This window comes from Canis lupus, chromosome 6, assembly GCF_048164855.1.
Source record: "Canis lupus baileyi chromosome 6, mCanLup2.hap1, whole genome shotgun sequence".
NCBI lineage: Eukaryota > Metazoa > Chordata > Mammalia > Carnivora > Canidae > Canis > Canis lupus.
Window position 1 is genome coordinate 80,863,029 of NC_132843.1, and position 17,139 is coordinate 80,880,167.

General features: G+C 64.5%; 1 protein-coding gene across 13 annotated transcripts in view; it reads left to right on the top strand.

The window, feature by feature from the left end:
- Positions 1–17,139, top strand: part of PPFIA4 (PTPRF interacting protein alpha 4) — a 46,085-nt gene that overhangs the window by 7,235 nt on the left and 21,711 nt on the right. For 9 of the 13 annotated variants that reach the window (XM_072831499.1, XM_072831498.1, XM_072831502.1 and 6 more), the window contains exons 2-14: positions 3,391–4,019; positions 6,683–6,784; positions 7,041–7,205; positions 7,446–7,520; positions 7,703–7,792; positions 8,302–8,493; positions 8,712–8,858; positions 9,054–9,188; positions 12,912–12,995; positions 13,249–13,380; positions 13,558–13,620; positions 14,179–14,270; positions 16,174–16,282. In XM_072831499.1, the coding sequence (XP_072687600.1) occupies positions 3,786–4,019; positions 6,683–6,784; positions 7,041–7,205; positions 7,446–7,520; positions 7,703–7,792; positions 8,302–8,493; positions 8,712–8,858; positions 9,054–9,188; positions 12,912–12,995; positions 13,249–13,380; positions 13,558–13,620; positions 14,179–14,270; positions 16,174–16,282 (1,620 nt within the window). In that variant the 5' untranslated portion in view covers positions 3,391–3,785. Of the gene's footprint in view, positions 1–3,277; positions 3,295–3,390; positions 4,020–6,682; positions 6,785–7,040; positions 7,206–7,445; positions 7,521–7,702; positions 7,793–8,301; positions 8,494–8,711; positions 8,859–9,053; positions 9,189–12,911; positions 12,996–13,248; positions 13,381–13,557; positions 13,621–14,178; positions 14,271–16,173; positions 16,283–17,139 lie in introns of those variants that run through there. The other 4 variants (XM_072831503.1, XM_072831506.1, XM_072831501.1 and 1 more) reach the window with 3 other exon arrangements.

The following is a 17,139-nucleotide window of genomic DNA, read 5'->3' on the forward strand; positions in this document are numbered from 1 at the left end:
AATCCACGAGGGCTCAGAAAAGGCTCCAGGGGCGAGATGGGCTCCTTAGACACGAAGGGGAGACTGAGGCAGGCTGGGTGAGATGCTAGAAGCTCGTGAGCAGTGGGTCAGCCTGGGAACGTGACGGTGTGCAGGAGTGGGGGGGCTCCGCGGGCTCTTGGAGGAGAGGAGGAGTGAGGGCAAGGCTTTTGGGATGGTGGGCTGAACAGGGCGAGGGAGGGGAGAGGAGGGGAAGCTTCTGGGCTGGAGGGAAGGAGAGGTGGGCAGCTGGACTTCACTGCCCTGGGGGATGGTCGGGGTTAGGGAGCTGAGTGGGAATGTGGGGGGGTGGGCAGGCCCCGGGGGTTGCTCACAGCTCGGTTTGGGGCCCCTGGGGGAGGGGGTGGGAGAGATTCAGAGGGTGGTGGACGGGGCTGTGGGTGTGGGTCACCCAGCGGAGAGTGTGGCGGCCGCGGTGCAGAGGCTTCCCGGCGGGCGCGGGTGTGGGAGGCCCCTCGTGTGCCCCGGGATGCGGCGAGAAATCATGGGGGAGCCGTGCTCTCTCCTCTCCTCCCCTTCTTCCACCCCCGTGCCTCCTTGGCGCCAGACAGACTGGGGTGGAATCCTGGTTCTTCCCCAGAGCAGCCGTGTAGACGCGGGGCCTGACTCTGGGGCCCCATCCTCCCATCTGCGGCGCGGGAACTGTGAGCATCGACCCACGGCGCCTGGCGCGGGGTGGACACTGGGAAATCAGGGCCGTGCTCAGGCCTGGCGCGTTTTCCTGGAGGCCCACCTCCCTCCCGCCCTCCAGTCTGCCGGGGGCATGGCCATGCCCTCTCACCTCTTTGCTCGGGGGAGAGGGGGCTTGCACCCTGAGGCACCTGTGTGCCTCGCCCACGCCCGCTCACTTGAGCACAGCCCGCAGACTCGGCCCTGGCTCTGTGGCCTCCACAGGGCTGCCAGCTTTGCCCTCGACAGGCTCCCTCAGCGTGGCGGGGCCTGCCTGCCATCTGGTGGGGCTGCGGGGAGCCAGGTAGCGCGGTGTGCATGTGTGCATGTGTGTGCGTGTGCGCGTGTGTGGCCAGAGCAGCAGACCCAAGTGCACAGCCCTCTTGTCTGTTGGGAAGAGATGGGGGTGACTTCTGGGAAGCCAGAGAGGCCGCAGGTTTGCCCTTGTGTGTTTAGCGATACGGGTCTGCCCCCCCTGCCACGCGCACACGCACACTCACCCTCGCACCTGCTCTGGGGTGCCCCCCCCCCTTTCACAGCCTGCCCACACTCCTCCCGGGTGAAGCCCCTCACATGCTCACTTGGGGGCTGGTAGCTGGCGCCTCCGAATCAGGACGTGTGAGTGACACTTAGAAATTGTGCAGGAGTCGAGGATGCTCCTGTTGGGCTGCGATGACAATCACGCGATTCCCACGGCCCTGGAGCCAGAGGCCCGGGCGTCCCCGCATGGCAGCCCCAGAGGGTCCCTGTGCTCTCGGTGCTGCGCCGACCACTGGCCGGGGTCTTGGGGCATCTGCCTGGCATCGCCCTCTGGGCTCCACCTGCCGCCATGGCCCGTTTCCCGAGGGGTTGCGGGGCTCACCTGGCACCCGGTTGGGGGGAGGCTGCAAAAGAGCCCGTGGCCGCCAGCTTCTCGGCCGCCAGGACTACCAGAGGATTCGAGGAGGGGAGACCACGACCAGGACCATGACCACAACCACCTCCAGGGCTGACCCTGCCCCTGCAGGCCCGCGGGGCTGCCTGCCTTTCCAGGCTGTTCTCTGCGGTCCCTGGAGGCCGCAGAAGGGGTGGGGGTCCTCACAGCAGAGCTTCCCGGAGTGGCAACAAGACCGAGGTCACCTACCTGCTCGGAGGCGGCCTAGAGGTCCCAGGTCCCAGCTCCCTGGTCTCCACCACCCGGCAGGACACCTAGGGACCCTTGGGCCGACGCTGACCCCTGCCTGGACTCCTGAGCTCCCGGGGCTCTTCCTTGAAGGACAGATTCTCCCCCAAGCGGCCCTTCCTCCGCTTGCCCTTCACTCCCGCTCTCTCATCAGTTCGTGGAGGGGGGAAAGGGGAGGGGGAGGGGCTGCTGTTCCCAGCACTGGATCCGTGACAGTCCTGACTCTCGGGGCCCTAACCCTCCACGGTGGCTGCCTAGCATGAGAACGGATCCCCTGGGTTAGTGTCTGTGTCAGTCTGTGTCTGGGGCGTGTGTGTGGCCACTGTGTACGTCCCAGGCCGCCTGTCTCCGTGTCTGCTTGTACGGGTATGGGCCTGCCCACGTACCCCACAACTCCTGGGCTCCCTTGCCAGGTGCCCAGTCCAGGTCCACCTTCCTCCCCAGCCTCCCCTGCTGTCCTCATTTCTGTCCAGATCCTGAGTACAGTGCAGGGGGCCCAGCGGTGGGTGTCCCGCTTCCCACGTGGGGTCTGACACCTCCTGTCCTCTCCCTGCCCATCGGAGTCTGCCTGTTGCCCGAGGGGTGGACGAGACGCTGTCCCTGTGTCTCCCAAGTGGTAGAAGGTCGGAGAGCACCGTTCGTGGAGCATCTCCCGGGAGTGCGCTGCGGTGCCCCTGCCTCACTCCATCTCTCAGGCAGCAGGAGCTGTGACGCCTGATTACCGTGGTGGCCTCCCAGGGTGGGCAGGGAGTCAGAGGCTCAGGGCAGCGGGAGCAGTCCCCAGCTGCACGCTCCGCACCCCGTCCTGTCCCCGCCCCGGGGCTTCCCTGTGCGCAGTCAAGGTGCACGTGCTGCCCGCCCAGCTGGGCCTGCCCTGGCAGTTCCCCAGGTGGACGAGGGGCCTGCCCGCAGCAGGAGAGTGACCCCCCGCCCTTCCCGCCCTGGTTCCTTCAGGTCACTCGGCTCCTGCTCCAGCACCGGGAGGCAGGCCGTGAATTCCGAGTGGAAGCCGGCCCCCCCCTCCCCGCCAGGTGTCGGGCATGGGGAAGCCGGGAGCCTCTGCATGACAGGTGTGGAGTCGGTCAGGGCTCCTGCCACCCCAGGGCCCGCCCAGCCCTTCCCAGGGACCAGGCCGTGTCAGTGGGCAGGCTGGGGGCCCAGGAGTCTGCGTGTGTGCGTCCCTGGGAACCCTGCATGCGTCTGGCTTCCCCCGGCCTGGTGCGGGGAGGATGGCTGGGGGCACAGCATCCCCGTCGTCTCGGGAGGACTCTGGGCAGCCTGCTGCCTGTTCCCCTGCCACTGCCTGAATCATTTCTATATTTGGCCGGGGAGCCACGTGGGTGGGGAGCCAGTCCACTGCGCCGCTCCTGACAGCGGGGGCGGGGAGCTGAGGCAGAGGACGGGGCGCGCCCTGGGAGCACTGAGTGAGCGAGCCTGGGGAAGAGGCACCCTGTGTCCTGCTGCCCCCCGCCCCCCAGCCCGCCCCCACGCCGTCCTCACGGCCACCTCTTCTCCCGCAGGCCGCTCTCCGGGAGCCATGGGTGTCGCTGGGCCCAGCTGGGACGCTGCCAGGCTCCGACGCTCCGCCTAAGCGACGGGCCCTCTCCCAGGCCTGTGCTCGCTGCCCGTCATGGCCACGCTCGGCTGCTGCCCGCTCGTCTGGGGACCCCGGGCACCCAGCCCCAGCCCTGAGAGGTTAGGCCAGGCCCTGTGGCTCCTGTGCACAGGGGCGCGCCCGGCGCCAGGCCCCTTTCAAAGCCAGAGCGACTGATGCCATGGGCGAGGCCCCTGCCCACCCGTCCACTTGCCTGGCGCCCGCTCCGAGACCCATGCACCAGGTCCCCCTGGAGGTGCCAGCCCCGTGAACTCCTCCCCTGTCCCCCGACGCTGAGAAGGCCCGGCCCCCCAGCCCGCCATGTGCGAGGTCATGCCCACAATCAACGAGGGGGACCCCCTGGGTCCCCCCCATGGCGCCGATGCTGACGCCAACTTCGAGCAGCTGATGGTGAACATGCTGGATGAGCGGGAGAAGTTGCTGGAGTCCCTCCGGGAGAGTCAGGAGACCTTGGCTGCCACGCAGAGCCGGCTGCAGGACGCCCTGCACGAGCGGGACCAGCTGCAGCGCCACCTCAACTCCGCCCTCCCCCAGGTAAGGCCAGGTGTGCCCCTCCGTCTCACCTGGCTCCCCCCAGCCCTGGAGCCGCCGCTCTGGGCTTTCCATCATCTGCATCTATTTGCATATCAATAAATGTAATTTTCCTGCGTGACCCTCCACGGAACCCTGTCCCTGTGCACCTGGCACCCCATCCTCAGCCGGACTTGGCTTCCCCTGGACCCCGGGCCCGGCCGCCCGCCGCAGGGAGCCCGCGCGGCCAGCAGGTGGCGCCCAAGGCTGGAAGGCGCCGCGCCCCGGGGAAGAGCCCGGCTGCAGACGGATCACCTGGTCCACCCCTCACTGCACCCGTGGAACACATGAGGCGTCGCGTAGCAAATGCTAGGCAGGGCTGGACCCACAAGCCGGGGACCTTGAGCCCCAGGGTCAGCGCGCTGCGGCCTCGCCTTGTGCTTGCAGCTCCAACCTGGGTAGCGCCTGCTACGTCCGTCCTCTCTGTTTTACACACGATAACAGTGAAGCTTGAGATGAGCCCGGTGCCCGGCCTGCATGTGCAGGGGTGGGGGGCCTGGGGCGGCCCCCTGAGCAACCCCCGCTGCAGACTCAGCTCCACGCCCTCCCCCACGTGTGGGGACAAGAGTGACGGTGGAGCCGGGTGGGCGCAGGGCTCAGACGAGGTGGTGGCAGGGCCTTGGGATGCCTCCTGGGGGGCACGGGGTCCTGGTGGAGGGAGGACGGGGCGGCCGGGGGTTGGAGGAGCCAGTCCTGCCCTGGGGCTCACCGACGAGGCAGGAGGGGGACTGGAGGACCGACCCCGGGGTAAGAGTCGCTGCCCAACCTGTGCTGCTCGCTGCTGGGAGGCCTGTCCTTGTAGCTTCCAGGTGGAGACGGAGCTTCAAGGAGGCTGGGCCGCTTGTCCGAGGTCGCAGGGTTGATGGGACGTGGCTGGGGTTTGATGCAGGCCCATCCTGGGAGCCTCAGGAAGGCAGGGGCTGTGTCTGTGTTGTCACTGTGTCCCCAGGGCCCAGCGCGGGGCCTGGGACATGACCACGCTCACAGTGTTGGTGGCCGCAGACCGGCTCCTAGGCTGGGGCTCTCCAGCTCCGTCCCAGCCGGCGTTAGCGGGGGAGGCAGGCTTCCCCCGGGGGTCTGCGAAGGCCCCAAGGACGTGCATCCCCCCGACACGGGCTTTGAAACGTAGGCGTGATCTCATCAGGGGCTGACCGAGGGCTGGGCCCTCCGGGGGGACGGGAGAGGTGCGGAACCAGGAAGGCTGGTGGAGGGCTGCACCCAGTGGGTGACCGGGCTGCCCGGATCTTAGGGTGTGTGCAAAGAAACCATGAGAGGGAAATCTGAAAACCAGGACAAGAAGTTTGTAGTCGGCGTTGTAGACGGTGTCACGCCTCAGGAGGTGGTCCTGGCAGCAGGTGTCAGATGGGCTGGGGTCGCGGAGGAGGCGGGTGTCCTGGGGTGGGAGCCCAGGGTGTTGAGGGAGAGAACATGGGTCCCTGGGGGGTGGCATGGGGCTGGGGGCTTGCGAGTCCTGTCTCTGGACGTAAGTGTGTGTGTGAGCTTGCTGTGCGTGTAAACTGAGGCGTGGAACAGCCGTGGGGCCAGGCCTGGGTTCCTAGGGTGTGAGGTGTTGGCCACCCCTGGCCATTGCCTTGACAGGCCAGGCTTCTCCCGCTCTGCCCTCGGGCTCCCGCGGCCCTTCCCACAGCCCTGCCTGCTGAGGCCCCGTGTGGGTGGCTCGGGGATGCCTCCTCCCGTCCCGAGTCGCCGCGTGTGCAGGAGACCTCAGGGTAGGGCCACTCCAGGCCCTGGGCGCCCGCAGAGCATGGCCCAGCTCTCGGAAAACTCCGGGGCGGGATGATGTCTGCGTCAGCCAGGAGGGTGCGAGGGGCCTGGGAGCGCGGGGCCAGCCTCCCCCTCAGGATGCGTGTCCCGACCCAGACAAGCTGGGCCGCGAGAGCGCCTCGGCGTGTGCGGGCCTGACGTGCTGGGAGCAGGGCTCCCGGAGGGGGGACCCCGAGCGTGGCGCTGGGCGAGGCCGGAGCGGGGGCCCTGGACCGTGGCGGGGATCCCTGCGACGTGTGCTAGAGCCTGGGGCCTCCGGCCAGGTCTCCCGGCCGCCTTGCTCTCTCTCTCTCACACACCTACGCACACGCACATGCACACACGTGGGCCCTTCCCTCGCCCACTGGCCCCGTAGCTGTAGAGCCCTGGGGAGGGCGTGCAAGGCAGCTCCCCGGGGCCCTCGCCTCGAAGCCCGCTCTCTTCCTTGTGCAGCACCCATGGGTCTCTGTCGGGACCTCACCCAGCCACACGGGAGGGGAGACTCCCCTCTGGGTCTCCAGGCCTTGGTGGGTCCTCGGGATGCCGGGGAGACGACGTAATCAGGCCCTACTGCGGCTGGAGGAGGCAGGGGCTGCAGAGCGGATTCGGGGACTCTCTGGCTCCTGTTTCCACCTCGTCCCCTCGCACCCTAACACATACGTGGAGTTCGTGGGGGACCCCGCGGTCCCCCATGATGTGGCCCCCGCCCCCGGGACGCTCTGCAGTGAGGATGCCTGGGGGCTTTCCTGGGGGCAGCTGCCCCAAGCAAGGGGTGGGTGCGAAGAGCCCATCAGCGATGGGGGCAAGCAGGAGGCAGCTCAGGGGAAAGCCCCTGAGCACTCAGGGGCCTTGGGGGCTTGCAGGAATTTGCCACCTTGACCCGGGAGCTGAGCATGTGTCGGGAGCAGCTTCTAGAAAGGGAGGAAGAGATCTCAGAGCTGAAGGCAGAGCGGAATAACACCAGGGTAAGCGGGTGACCTGCTGTGTGTGGGGGCTGAGCCCCGCCGACCACGGGGGTGGCTAGGCCAGGGCCAGGCATCTCCTGCCCGCTGCTGACCTCCTCCTGTCTTGGGGGGGTGGCCCTGGGAGGTCGGGGCCCTGGGGTGGAGACCAGGGCGGCACGGGTGTCCTGCTGTCCCCCCCCAGTGGTCCTTGGCCCCCCTTCTGGCCCCCGGGCACCGGCTCACCGCCCTCCCCTTGCGCTGCCCCTGCCCCTGCCAGTTACTCCTGGAGCATCTGGAGTGCCTGGTGTCACGCCACGAGCGGTCGCTGCGCATGACCGTGGTGAAGCGCCAGGCCCAGTCGCCGTCAGGGGTCTCCAGTGAGGTGGAGGTGCTGAAGGCCCTCAAGTCGCTGTTCGAGCACCACAAGGCCCTGGACGAGAAGGTAGCTGGCCCGGCCCCGGCCAGCCTTGCCTCCCCGGGGCCTCCCTCCGGGGGTCCCCTCTGCGTGTTCCTCGGCCTGTGTGCAGGGGACAGCTGCCCTCTCCTCCCAGTGGCCTCACTGCCAGGCCCTCGGGGAGGTGCTCTCGGCCGCCTCCTGCCCCAGGCTGTGCGTGGGGCCCAGGCTCCATGGGCACGAGTCCCTGGGGCCCCGTGTCCTCTCCGTCTCCCCCTCCGTGGACAGGTGCGGGAGCGGCTCCGAGCGGCCCTGGAGCGTGTGACCACCTTGGAAGAGCAGCTGGCAGGTGCCCACCAGCAGGTAAGTGGCCTGCGCCCCCTCCGCCTGGACGCTGCAGTCCCCGCTGCTCTGCCGTCTGTTGTGCGTTGGGCTCCCCGCTGTGGGGGCGGGGCCGGGCCGGCTGGCCAGTGCGGCTGGGACGGGCGGGGGCGCAGGGAGTCGCCTTCTCTGTGACTCACTGCCCCGGGGGCTGCACCCTACAGGTGTCTGCCCTGCAGCAGGGGGCAGGGGTTCGGGATGGAGCGACAGAAGAGGAGGGGACCGTGGAGCTGGGACCCAAGCGGCTGTGGAAGGTGGGTCCTGGGGAACCATGTGGGGGTGGGGGGCCGCCCCCAGACGGGACGTCAGGGCCCTGCCGGCCTGGGTTCAGGAGAGCAAGTGCTGGAATGACATCTGGGGCTGTCTCCAATATTCCCATCGCTCTTTCCTTCTTCCCCCACGCCGCCTGCGAACAAATCTGTGGGTTTTTCTGTCGTGTGCCCGACACGCAGCCGGGCACCTCTACGTTGTCCACTTGGACGGTCAGGTGCCACCTGCCTGTGTGTGGGTGTCGGGCAAGGTCCCTCCTGCGCCTGAGCCTTTGTTCCCCTAGTGCTGCCCCTTCCTGGGTTACGGGATTCTCAGACAGCAGGTGGAACCGGAAAGTCCTTTCAAAAGAGACACAGGGGAGCAAAAGTGTTTGGTCAGTGTATGGGGTGAGCTCCTGGGGCCCCTGGGGGCACAGCTGGGATGTGCTCTGGGGGTGCCGGCCCCGGGCGGGCCGGGAGCCCGACGACTGACTGATGGCTCACCGTCCCTGGAGGACGACGCGGGCCGGGTGGAGGAGCTGCAGGAGCTCCTGGAGAAGCAGAACTTTGAGCTGAGCCAGGCTCGGGAGCGGCTGGTCAGCCTGACGGCGTCGGTGGCCGAGCTGGAGGAGGACCTGGGCACCGCGCGCCGGGACCTCATCAGGTCAGAGGAGCAGAGCAGCAAGCATCAGCGGGACCTCCGGGAGGTGAGAGGAGGCCCCCCGGCCCGGCCCCATCTGCTGCGCCGGCGCTGGGCGGGGGGGCTGCTTGCGTGCCCTGGGTGTGCAGCGAGGGCCAGGCCGGGGCGGCCTGCTGGGGCCACTGTGGGGAGGAGTAGCGAGAGGGCCGGGTCGAGCTCAGGCCCTGGCGGGGGGCACGGGGGACGCTGATGGCCCCTGGCCCGTCCCCTCCGCTCCTACCCCAGGCCCTGGCCCAGAAGGACGACATGGAGGAGAGGATCACGACACTAGAGAAGCGCTACCTGGCTGCTCAGCGTGAGGCCACGTCCATCCACGACCTCAACGACAAGCTGGAGAATGAGCTGGCCAACAAGGAGTCCCTGCACCGCCAGGTAGCCCCCCCCCTTTGGCCCAGAGCCCCTGGGGCCCCGCCTTGGGAGGGGGGAGGCCGTCCTCGCGTGGGGAGCAGCCCAGAGCCAGGTTGTCCTCGTCCCCCCTCCCCCCCGCCTCCCGGCTCCTCCGGCCGGTCACCTGCTCTCTCCTGAGCCTGGGCGCTCCCTGTTGACCCCCCCCACCCACGGTGCTAGTGTGAGGAGAAGGCCCGGCACCTGCAGGAGCTGCTGGAGGTGGCGGAGCAGAAGCTGCAGCAGACGATGCGCAAGGCGGAGACGCTGCCCGAGGTGGAGGCCGAGCTGGCGCAGAGGATCGCGGCCCTCACCAAGGCAAGTGGGCCCGGCCCGCCCGTGGCCGCCTCCTGAGCCCCCCGGCGCGCGCAGGAGGCGCAGAGCGTGGGAGGCACTCGGGCTGGGAGCCAGGAAGGCGCCTCGCACTGCGTGACTCCGGGATGCGCCTGTGATCCCTGCCCTCCTCACCCCCGGGAGCGACCGTCCCTGGGAAGGGCCCAGGAACCCTGGGAGACATGGGTGAGACCCCGGGGGCGCAGAGCGCTGCGTCAGCTTGCCTTTGTTGGGGGCCTGGGTGGAAGATGAGGACGTCGTCCCCGGAACGAGGAGATCCGAGAGGAGCGGTGAGCAGCGTGGGTGCAGGGGGCATAGGCTGAGCGTCGCCGGCGTCCTGCAGCTGGGCCCTTCCGGATCTAGGGATCAAGCTCGATCGCTTGAGGCCTGCAGCTTTAGGGTCGGTGCAGGGCCTGGGTTGTGCCCGACGGGGTGTAACAGTTACTGGGAGGCGTCCGGGCTGGAACCGCCCTCGGGTCTGGAGGAGTGGGGTCGACGCACGGGCGCAGGCCGGCAGCAGGGGTTCCAGAGGACTTAGGGGTGTTCGCAGCAGGTTGACGCTTTCCGGGGACCTCGCTCGGGGCCGCCTCCACCCAGCCAGGGAGAGAAGGACGTCCGTGTTGTGTGAGCATCAGGCCCCGGGGCCTCTGGAGCCTGGGGGCCCCCGACTGTCCCCGCCACCCGGGAAGTCGTGCCCCTCCTGATGAGGCGTTGGGGCCGTCCTCGTGGCATCACCTCTGTGACGTCGGGTTGGCCTGCGTGCTAGCTCCTAGGGATCTGGGTTTAAGGACGTAGGGGACCAGGTTGGGGTGCTGGGACGGCAGCTTAGCATGTCCCCAGAGGGACAGGAAGGGATGGACTGACGTGATTAATAGGTTCACACGAGTCACAGCGGGGCGGCTCTAGGGAGGGTTTCCCGACTGCTGGATGTGTGACAGTCTCGTCAGCGGACGCAGGCCTGGAGGGAGCCCACCCACCTGGGGGGTGACAGCCCGGCTAGCGTGTGCTGCGTGTGGCAGCGGACCTGTCGGCGTGGATGGTCTCACTAGTCCTCACAGTGTTCAGTGGGTTAGGGTTAGGGTTAGGGTTGGGTTGAGGTTAGGGTCGGGATTAGGGGTTAGGGTTGGAGCTAGGGTTAGGGGTTGGGGGTTAGGATTGGGGTTAGGGGTTAGGTTTGGGGTTGAGATTAGGGATTTGGGTTGGGGTTAGGAGTTAGGGGTTAGGGTAGGGGCTAGGGTTAGGGGTTGGGGTTAGGGTTAGGGTAGGGTTAGGATTAGGGGTTATGCTTAGTGTTGGGATTAGGGTTTACGGTTAGGGTTGGGGCTAGAGTTAGGGGTTCATGTTAGGGTTAGGTTTGGTGTTGGGATTAGGGGTTAGGGTAGGGTTGGGGCTAGGATTAGGGGTTGGGGTTAGGGTTGCAGTTGCGGTTGGGATTAGGGGTTAGGGTTGGGGTTGGGGATTACGGGTTGGGGTTAGTTTTGGGGTTGGGGTTGGTTTGAGGTTAGGGATTAGTGTTGGGGTTGGGTTTGGGGTTGAGGTTAGGGATTGGGGGGTTAGGGGTTAGGGTTTGGGTTGTGTTTAGGGTTAGGGATTAGGGTTGGCATTGGGGTTAGTGTTGGGGTTAGGGATTAGTGTTGGGGTTGGCGTTGTGGTTAGGGTTAGGGGCTAGGGGTTAGGTGTTAGGGTTGGGTTAGGGTAAGGGTTAGTGTTAGGGTTCAAGTTTAGGGTTAGGGATTAGGGTTAGGGGTTAGGTATTAGGAGTTAGTGTTAGGGGTTAGGGTTGGGTTTGGGGTTGGGATTAGGGGTTAGGGTTGGGGTTAGGGGTTAGTGTTAGCGTTGGGGTTGGAATTAGGGGTTAGGATTTAGCTTGGAGCTAGGATTAGGATTTAGGGGTTGGGGTTAGGGATTAGGGTTAGGCTTGGGGTTGGGATTAGGGGTTAGGGTTAAGGTTGGGGCTGGGGTAAGGGTTAGGGGTTGGGGTTAGTGGTTAGAATTAGGCCTCAGGTTGGGATTAGGGGTTAGGGTTAGGGTTGGGGCTAGGTTTAGGGGTTTGGGGTTAGGGTTGGGGTTGGGATTAGAGGTTAGGGTTTGGTTTGGAGCTTAGATTAGTATTTAGGGGTTGGGGTTGGGGTTTGGATTAGGGGTTAGTGTTGGGGTTGGGGTTGATGTTACGGATTGGGGTTGGGGTTAGGGGTTAGGATTAGGGGTTGGGGTTAGAGTTCGGGTTGGGGTTGGTTTGAAGTTACAGTTTAGGTTTGAGGTTACAGTTTAGGGTTGGGGTTAGGGTTGAGGTAGGATTAGGGTTAGGGGTTAGGGTTTGGGCTAGGGTTAGGGATTACGTTTTGAGGTTAGGGGTTAGGGTTAAGGTTGGGTTTGGGGTTAAGGTTAGGGTTGGTGTTGGGGTTAGGGGTTAGGGTTGAGCTAGGGATTAGGGTTGGGTTGGTGTTGGCGTTATGGTTAGGGTTAAGGGCCAAGGGTTAGGGTTAGGGTTTATGGGTTAGGTTGGGGTTAGGTTAGGGGTTAGGGTTTGGTTAGGGTTGGCTTTGGGGTAAGAGTTAATGTTAGGGTTTAGGTTTAGGGTTAGGGGTTAGGTATTTGGCGTAGAGTTAGCGGTTAGGGTTGGAATTGAGGTTAAGGTTAAAGTTAGTATTTAGAGTTAGGGCTTAGGGTTAGATGTTAGGTATTAGGGGTTACGATTAAGGGTTGGGGTTGGAGTTAGGGGTTAGGGTTTAGATATTCAGGGTTAGGGTTTAGGTTTCTGGTTAGGGAAGGAGGTATGGTTTGGGGTCATGGTTATGGTTAAGGGTTAGGGGTTATGGTATGGGTTAGGGTTAGAGTTAGGATTAGGGGTTAGGGTTAGGGGTTAGGATTAGGGGTTTGTGGTTAGTGTTGGGGTTGGTGTTAGGGTTAGGCTTAGGGGTTAGGGTTGGATTGTGGTTAAGTTTAGTGTTAGCGTTAGACGTTAGGGTTGGGTGTGGGATTAGGGTTGGGGTTAAGGTTGTGGTTAAGGGTTAGGGATTAGGGGTTGGAATTAGGGTTGGGTTTTTTAGGGTTAGGGGTTGGGGTTAGGTTTAGGATTAGTGATTAGAGTTAGGATTAGGTTTAAGGTTAGGGATTAGGGTTAGGAATTAGTGGTTATGGTTCAGGTTGTGGTTAGGGTTACGTATTGGGATTATGGGTTATTGGTTAGGGGTTAGGGTTAGGGTTAGGTTTAGTAGTTAGGGTTATGGGTTGGTGTTAGGTTAATGCACTTTATGGGTGCTGTTATCATCCATCTTTATAGTCTAGGAGATTCAGTCACATAGGGGTCCAATAACTTGCCCATCACCACGTGCCTGAGAAGAGAGGGAGCCAGGATTTGAACCCAGAAAGTCTGGCTTGCATCTCTGCCCTTAAGTGCAGGTCCATCCATCTACCTGGAGGCATAAAGGAGATTTACAGTAGCTCATGCTTTGAAGTAGAGTTTTTTTCTGGAAGTGTGGGGTAGTTTGGACCACCAGCTGCAGGCTCGGAGCAGGAAGAAAGGGTTGGGGAAACAACAGTCAGGGTGTGGATATTGCTTGGGAAGAAGGGCAGTGGTGGTGGCAGTTGTGCTTCCAGGTGAGAGGCCCCGTCCCGGAGAGTACCCTGGCTGAGGGTGTGTGGGATGCGGGCCCTGAGCAGGAGGGCCGAGCATGTACGGCTGCACTGACCCATGCCTGCTTCCAGGCTGAAGAAAGGCACGGCAACATTGAGGAGCATCTGCGACAGCTGGAGGGTCAACTGGAGGAGAAGAACCAGGAGCTGGCGAGGGTGAGGGCACCGGGCTGGGCTCCCCAGGGAGCCTCCCCAGATGGCATGTGGATAGGCCTAAGAAGAGTGGGCGCTGGGGGGATGGGGCCTGGGTGGGGACAGAGCCATGGAGGGGCCAGAGGAGGTGGTCCGGGAGCCGGAGCGAGGGGCTCTGGGCCTACCAGTAGGGGTCGGGTGAGTGGGCTGGCGCCGGGCAAGGCGCGGGGATGGGCGGCCCCGGGGTGACCTGGGAGCAGGGGTGCTGGCTCTGCAGGTGCGCCAGCGGGAGAAGATGAACGAGGACCACAACAAGCGGCTGTCGGACACCGTGGACAGGCTGCTCAGCGAGTCCAACGAGCGGCTGCAGCTGCACCTCAAGGAGCGAATGGCGGCCCTGGAGGAGAAGGTGTGATGGGGTCGGGGTCGGGGTCACAGGTCTCGGTGGGCGGGCCGAGGGGAGCAGTTGGGGTGTCAGGGGCGGGGCGTGTCCTGGACATAGGCCCGGTGGGCAGAGCTGGGGAGGCAGGGGCAGGAGGGGCAGGAGGGGCGGCGGTGGATCCCCAGCTCCCGGCTGTCCCCCCAGAACACGCTGATCCAGGAGCTGGAGAGCTCCCAGCGGCAGATCGAGGAGCAGCACCATCACAAGGTACCGCTGCGGGCGGCCTGGGCGGGCCGGGCTTGGTGAGGAAGGAATGCGGGCGGCGCCGGGCTGCGCAGACGTTATTTCGCGGATCCTCGCTAGAGCCCGTCGCGGCGGACGCCTCGCCACCCAGGGTGAAGACGCGGCGGAGGCCCTAGGCGTAGGGCATAGGGCGGGCGGAGAGGCAGGGCCCGGATCTGGTGGGGCCTCGCTCCAGGTGACGCAGGAGTCCCTGAGCCGGGAGGACCGTCCCTGGCCCTGCCTCAGCCGCGTCTGTGCCGCTGCCGCGCATCGGGGGGCCAGGGCTCAGCAGCTCTGCTCCGCTAGAAGCCTGCCCTAGACAGACCCTCCCCTGGCCCTGCCCCTCTGCCGCCCCTGCCCACCCTTCTGCTCGCTTTCCAGTCGGACCTCTTCTCTTGGTGTCATCTGTGGGCCTGGCCGGGGCCCCTGGCTTTGGACTTCGCAGTACATTCTGCTTCCCCCCAACTCTGCTGTCCTTTTGTCCCTCTCTCCCCTCTCCGCCCCTCCCTGGCCCCACCCCCACCCCGGGTCTGCCTGGCACAGGGCCGCCTGTCTGAAGAGATTGAGAAGCTGCGCCAAGAGGTGGACCAGCTGAAGGGTCGAGGGGGGCCGTTTGTGGATGGCGTCCACTCCAGGTACTGGAGCGCGGGAGGCTGGGCGTGCTGGGATGGGGTCCTGCCCGGACCCTGAGGAAGGAGGCTTCCTCCCACCAAAAGACCGCCCAGGACCTCAGGGTCCTCCTCCTATCTAGGGTGGGACACCGAGACCCCAAGAACGTGGTCGAGGTCACCTAGCTCACTTGGGCAGCCTGGAAGGGGCGCCAGGCCTCTGAGCAGAGGCTGCTGGGAGGCAAGGAGAGGCAGGATGCTCCCGCCCCAGTGCCACGGGAGATGCCCTCGATGGGTCTGCGGGGGACGTGCTCACCTGTGTCCTGTAGGACCCGCTCACGGACAGTGTGTGGCTCATTCTAGTTCTTTGGAGACACCGTCTTTAGGGCTCTGGAGGATTGTTGTTTGAGTGTTCAGGCCACCGAGGTTCAGATAGCTGGCAGTGGGCAAAGGGCAGCACGAGGGACGGAAGTGAGGCATCCAGAACTTCCCTACTGTTGGACGCTGAGGTGCCATGTTGTGGTTGTGACATCCCCTTTTCTGAGAGCATTTTAAGAGATGGTGAGTGGTATTTTTTAAATTAGATCCATGTTTTGGGGAACTTCTGGATTTTTCTCTACATGTTGTGAAGCGATTGACATTGAACTGAGACCCCAATCCCGCCGCTACTTCTCCGCCCAGAGTGGCAGGGTGAGGATGGAGGATGCTGCTAGTAGATGCCACTCAAGGTTCCGGGCTCCTGGCTGTTTTCTCTCCAAACCACGGTCTCACAGAAGAGCGTCTTTGAGGTCCCTTGAGTGATGCTCTTGCTGTGTCAGGGCAATAGGGATCAGCTTCCCTGGAGGGGTTCAAGGAAACGTGGAGACGCAGGGCTTGGATTAGGGAAAGGGACGATGACCTGGAGGAAGAGCAGCCTGTGGGCGTCTGGGTGGTAGAGACGTGAGTACCGTCTTCCGCTTCATCAGGAGCTACTGTATGGGAGACGGTGGGGAGAAGCAGGCAACGGAGGCAGGGAGTGGGAGTTGGGGTTCCTCTGACTTCTTCCTTCCTGTAGGTTTCTCAGAAGAGACCCCCCCACCCACCCCAGTGAATAAGCCTCATGACTCAGGAACACCAAGCTATTTGCACTGCTTGCTTTCCTTGGTGGTTGAGGATTCTTGGCTTTGGCCATAGGAATACTGGACCCATCACGGAGTTGGGGCTGAGGTGCAGGACAGAAGGGGGGATGAGCAGTAACGCCCCCCTCTTCCCTGCAGCTACCTCATGCAATGCACCATAGGCTTGCCCTGTCCCCGGGCCCCGGGCCCCTCAGGCCCCCTCACACCCCAAACTCGGAAGGCGAAGGCATGGGGAAGAAGTCCAGGAGGGAAGGCATCCCAGACATTACTGGGATTCTGAAACCTCACCCCAGGGGGCATCCGGCCCACATCCCTGATAGAACAGGGCCTCTTGAAGCCTCCGGGGGATGGGGAGCGGCCTGGGTTCATTTTGGCCAGGATTATGGGGGAGCCCACGGGCGGTCGCCGGGGAGAAGACAAAGAAACAAAGACCCTCAGAGCTAAAAAAAAAAAAGGATCTTTAGAGACCCTCCCTTCTAGTCTCTCAGGGCCACAAGCCCTTGGCCCGAGTGCCCCTTTAATGGAGAGCTCAGCTTTTTTTGAAGCCACCAGTTGCATCCTGAGCCAAATCTTGCCATCCGAAGGTGCTGCTTACGTTAGATGGAAGCTGCTTCCCTAGAACTTTCTGGATCGTTCTGATCCCTGGGGCACCAGAGGCTAAATTGCATCTCCTGTTCACACGGCGGCCCTTAAGCCATCACAGTAGCCCTCTGCCAGCTGAGGCTTCTCTCCGCCAAGCTGAGATCCCTCAACTCTTGGGCCTGGTGGCTGCGCCCGGGGCCTCAGCCTCAGGGCTGCTCTCCCCCCCCCAGGTCGCGCTCAGGCAGTGCAGCGGATGTGCGCTTCTCCCTCGGCACAGCCCCCCACGCGCCCTCAGGCCTGCACCGCCGCTACTCGGCCCTGCGGGAGGAGTCTGCCAAGGTGAGGGTGGGGGGTGAGTGTGGAGGGTTCTCCCCAGGGAGCTTGGGGTCAGTCCGGCCGCGTGCCTGGCTCCGGTTTCACAGACGGCTGGCGTGCGGCACAAATCCTCCCCCTCCAGTCCCCGCGTGTGGACAACAGCTGCAGCCCTGGGGTTGGGGCCATTGTTAGCTGCAACAGCTGTGCCCCTCACCTCGGCCTCCTGGTGGGCAAGTGGCGGGGCTGGTGGCCGGCTGGTCCCCGCGGCCCTGCTGAGGCCGGTGCACGTGTGCCCGGCGTGCAGGCGTGTTTCTGGTGGTCAGGGTGGGAGATGCAGGGCTGAGGTGGACTTGGCAAGCTTCCTGGAGCAAAAGCTGTGGTTTATGGGGTGGGGAGGAGGGAGGGAGGGATGGCGGGTCACGAGGCCCTGGGGATGGCACCTGAAGCTTTCCGAGAAGCAGCCTTGTGTTCCTGCTGAGACTGGCCCGGGGTGGGTGGGTGGGTGGGTGGGCGCGGGCAGCGGGGGGAGATGCAGGCAGGGAAGGGCCCCTGCGTCCCACACCCTGCCCTGAAGCCAGGCCCCGCCTTCCTTAAGGCCCCGCAGGGTCCGGGGGAGGCGTCCTTTCATCTCGCTGTCCCCTCGCCCTCAGCTCTCTCCGTTGCTAAGAATGCAGCAGGAGCCCAGGAGCTGGAGACGTGCCTGCCGGGCTCGGGGCTGTGGGAGCCGGAGGATGGCTTAGGGCACCTCGCTATCCCAGGCCCGCCCCCTGCCCTCCTGGCGCATGGCCCACATTTGTGCTCTCTCCTCTTCCCTGCTTTTGTGGGCTGGAGAGGTTTGTCGGGTGCCTTCCGAGCGGCCACCACCCCAGAGGGCTGACCGC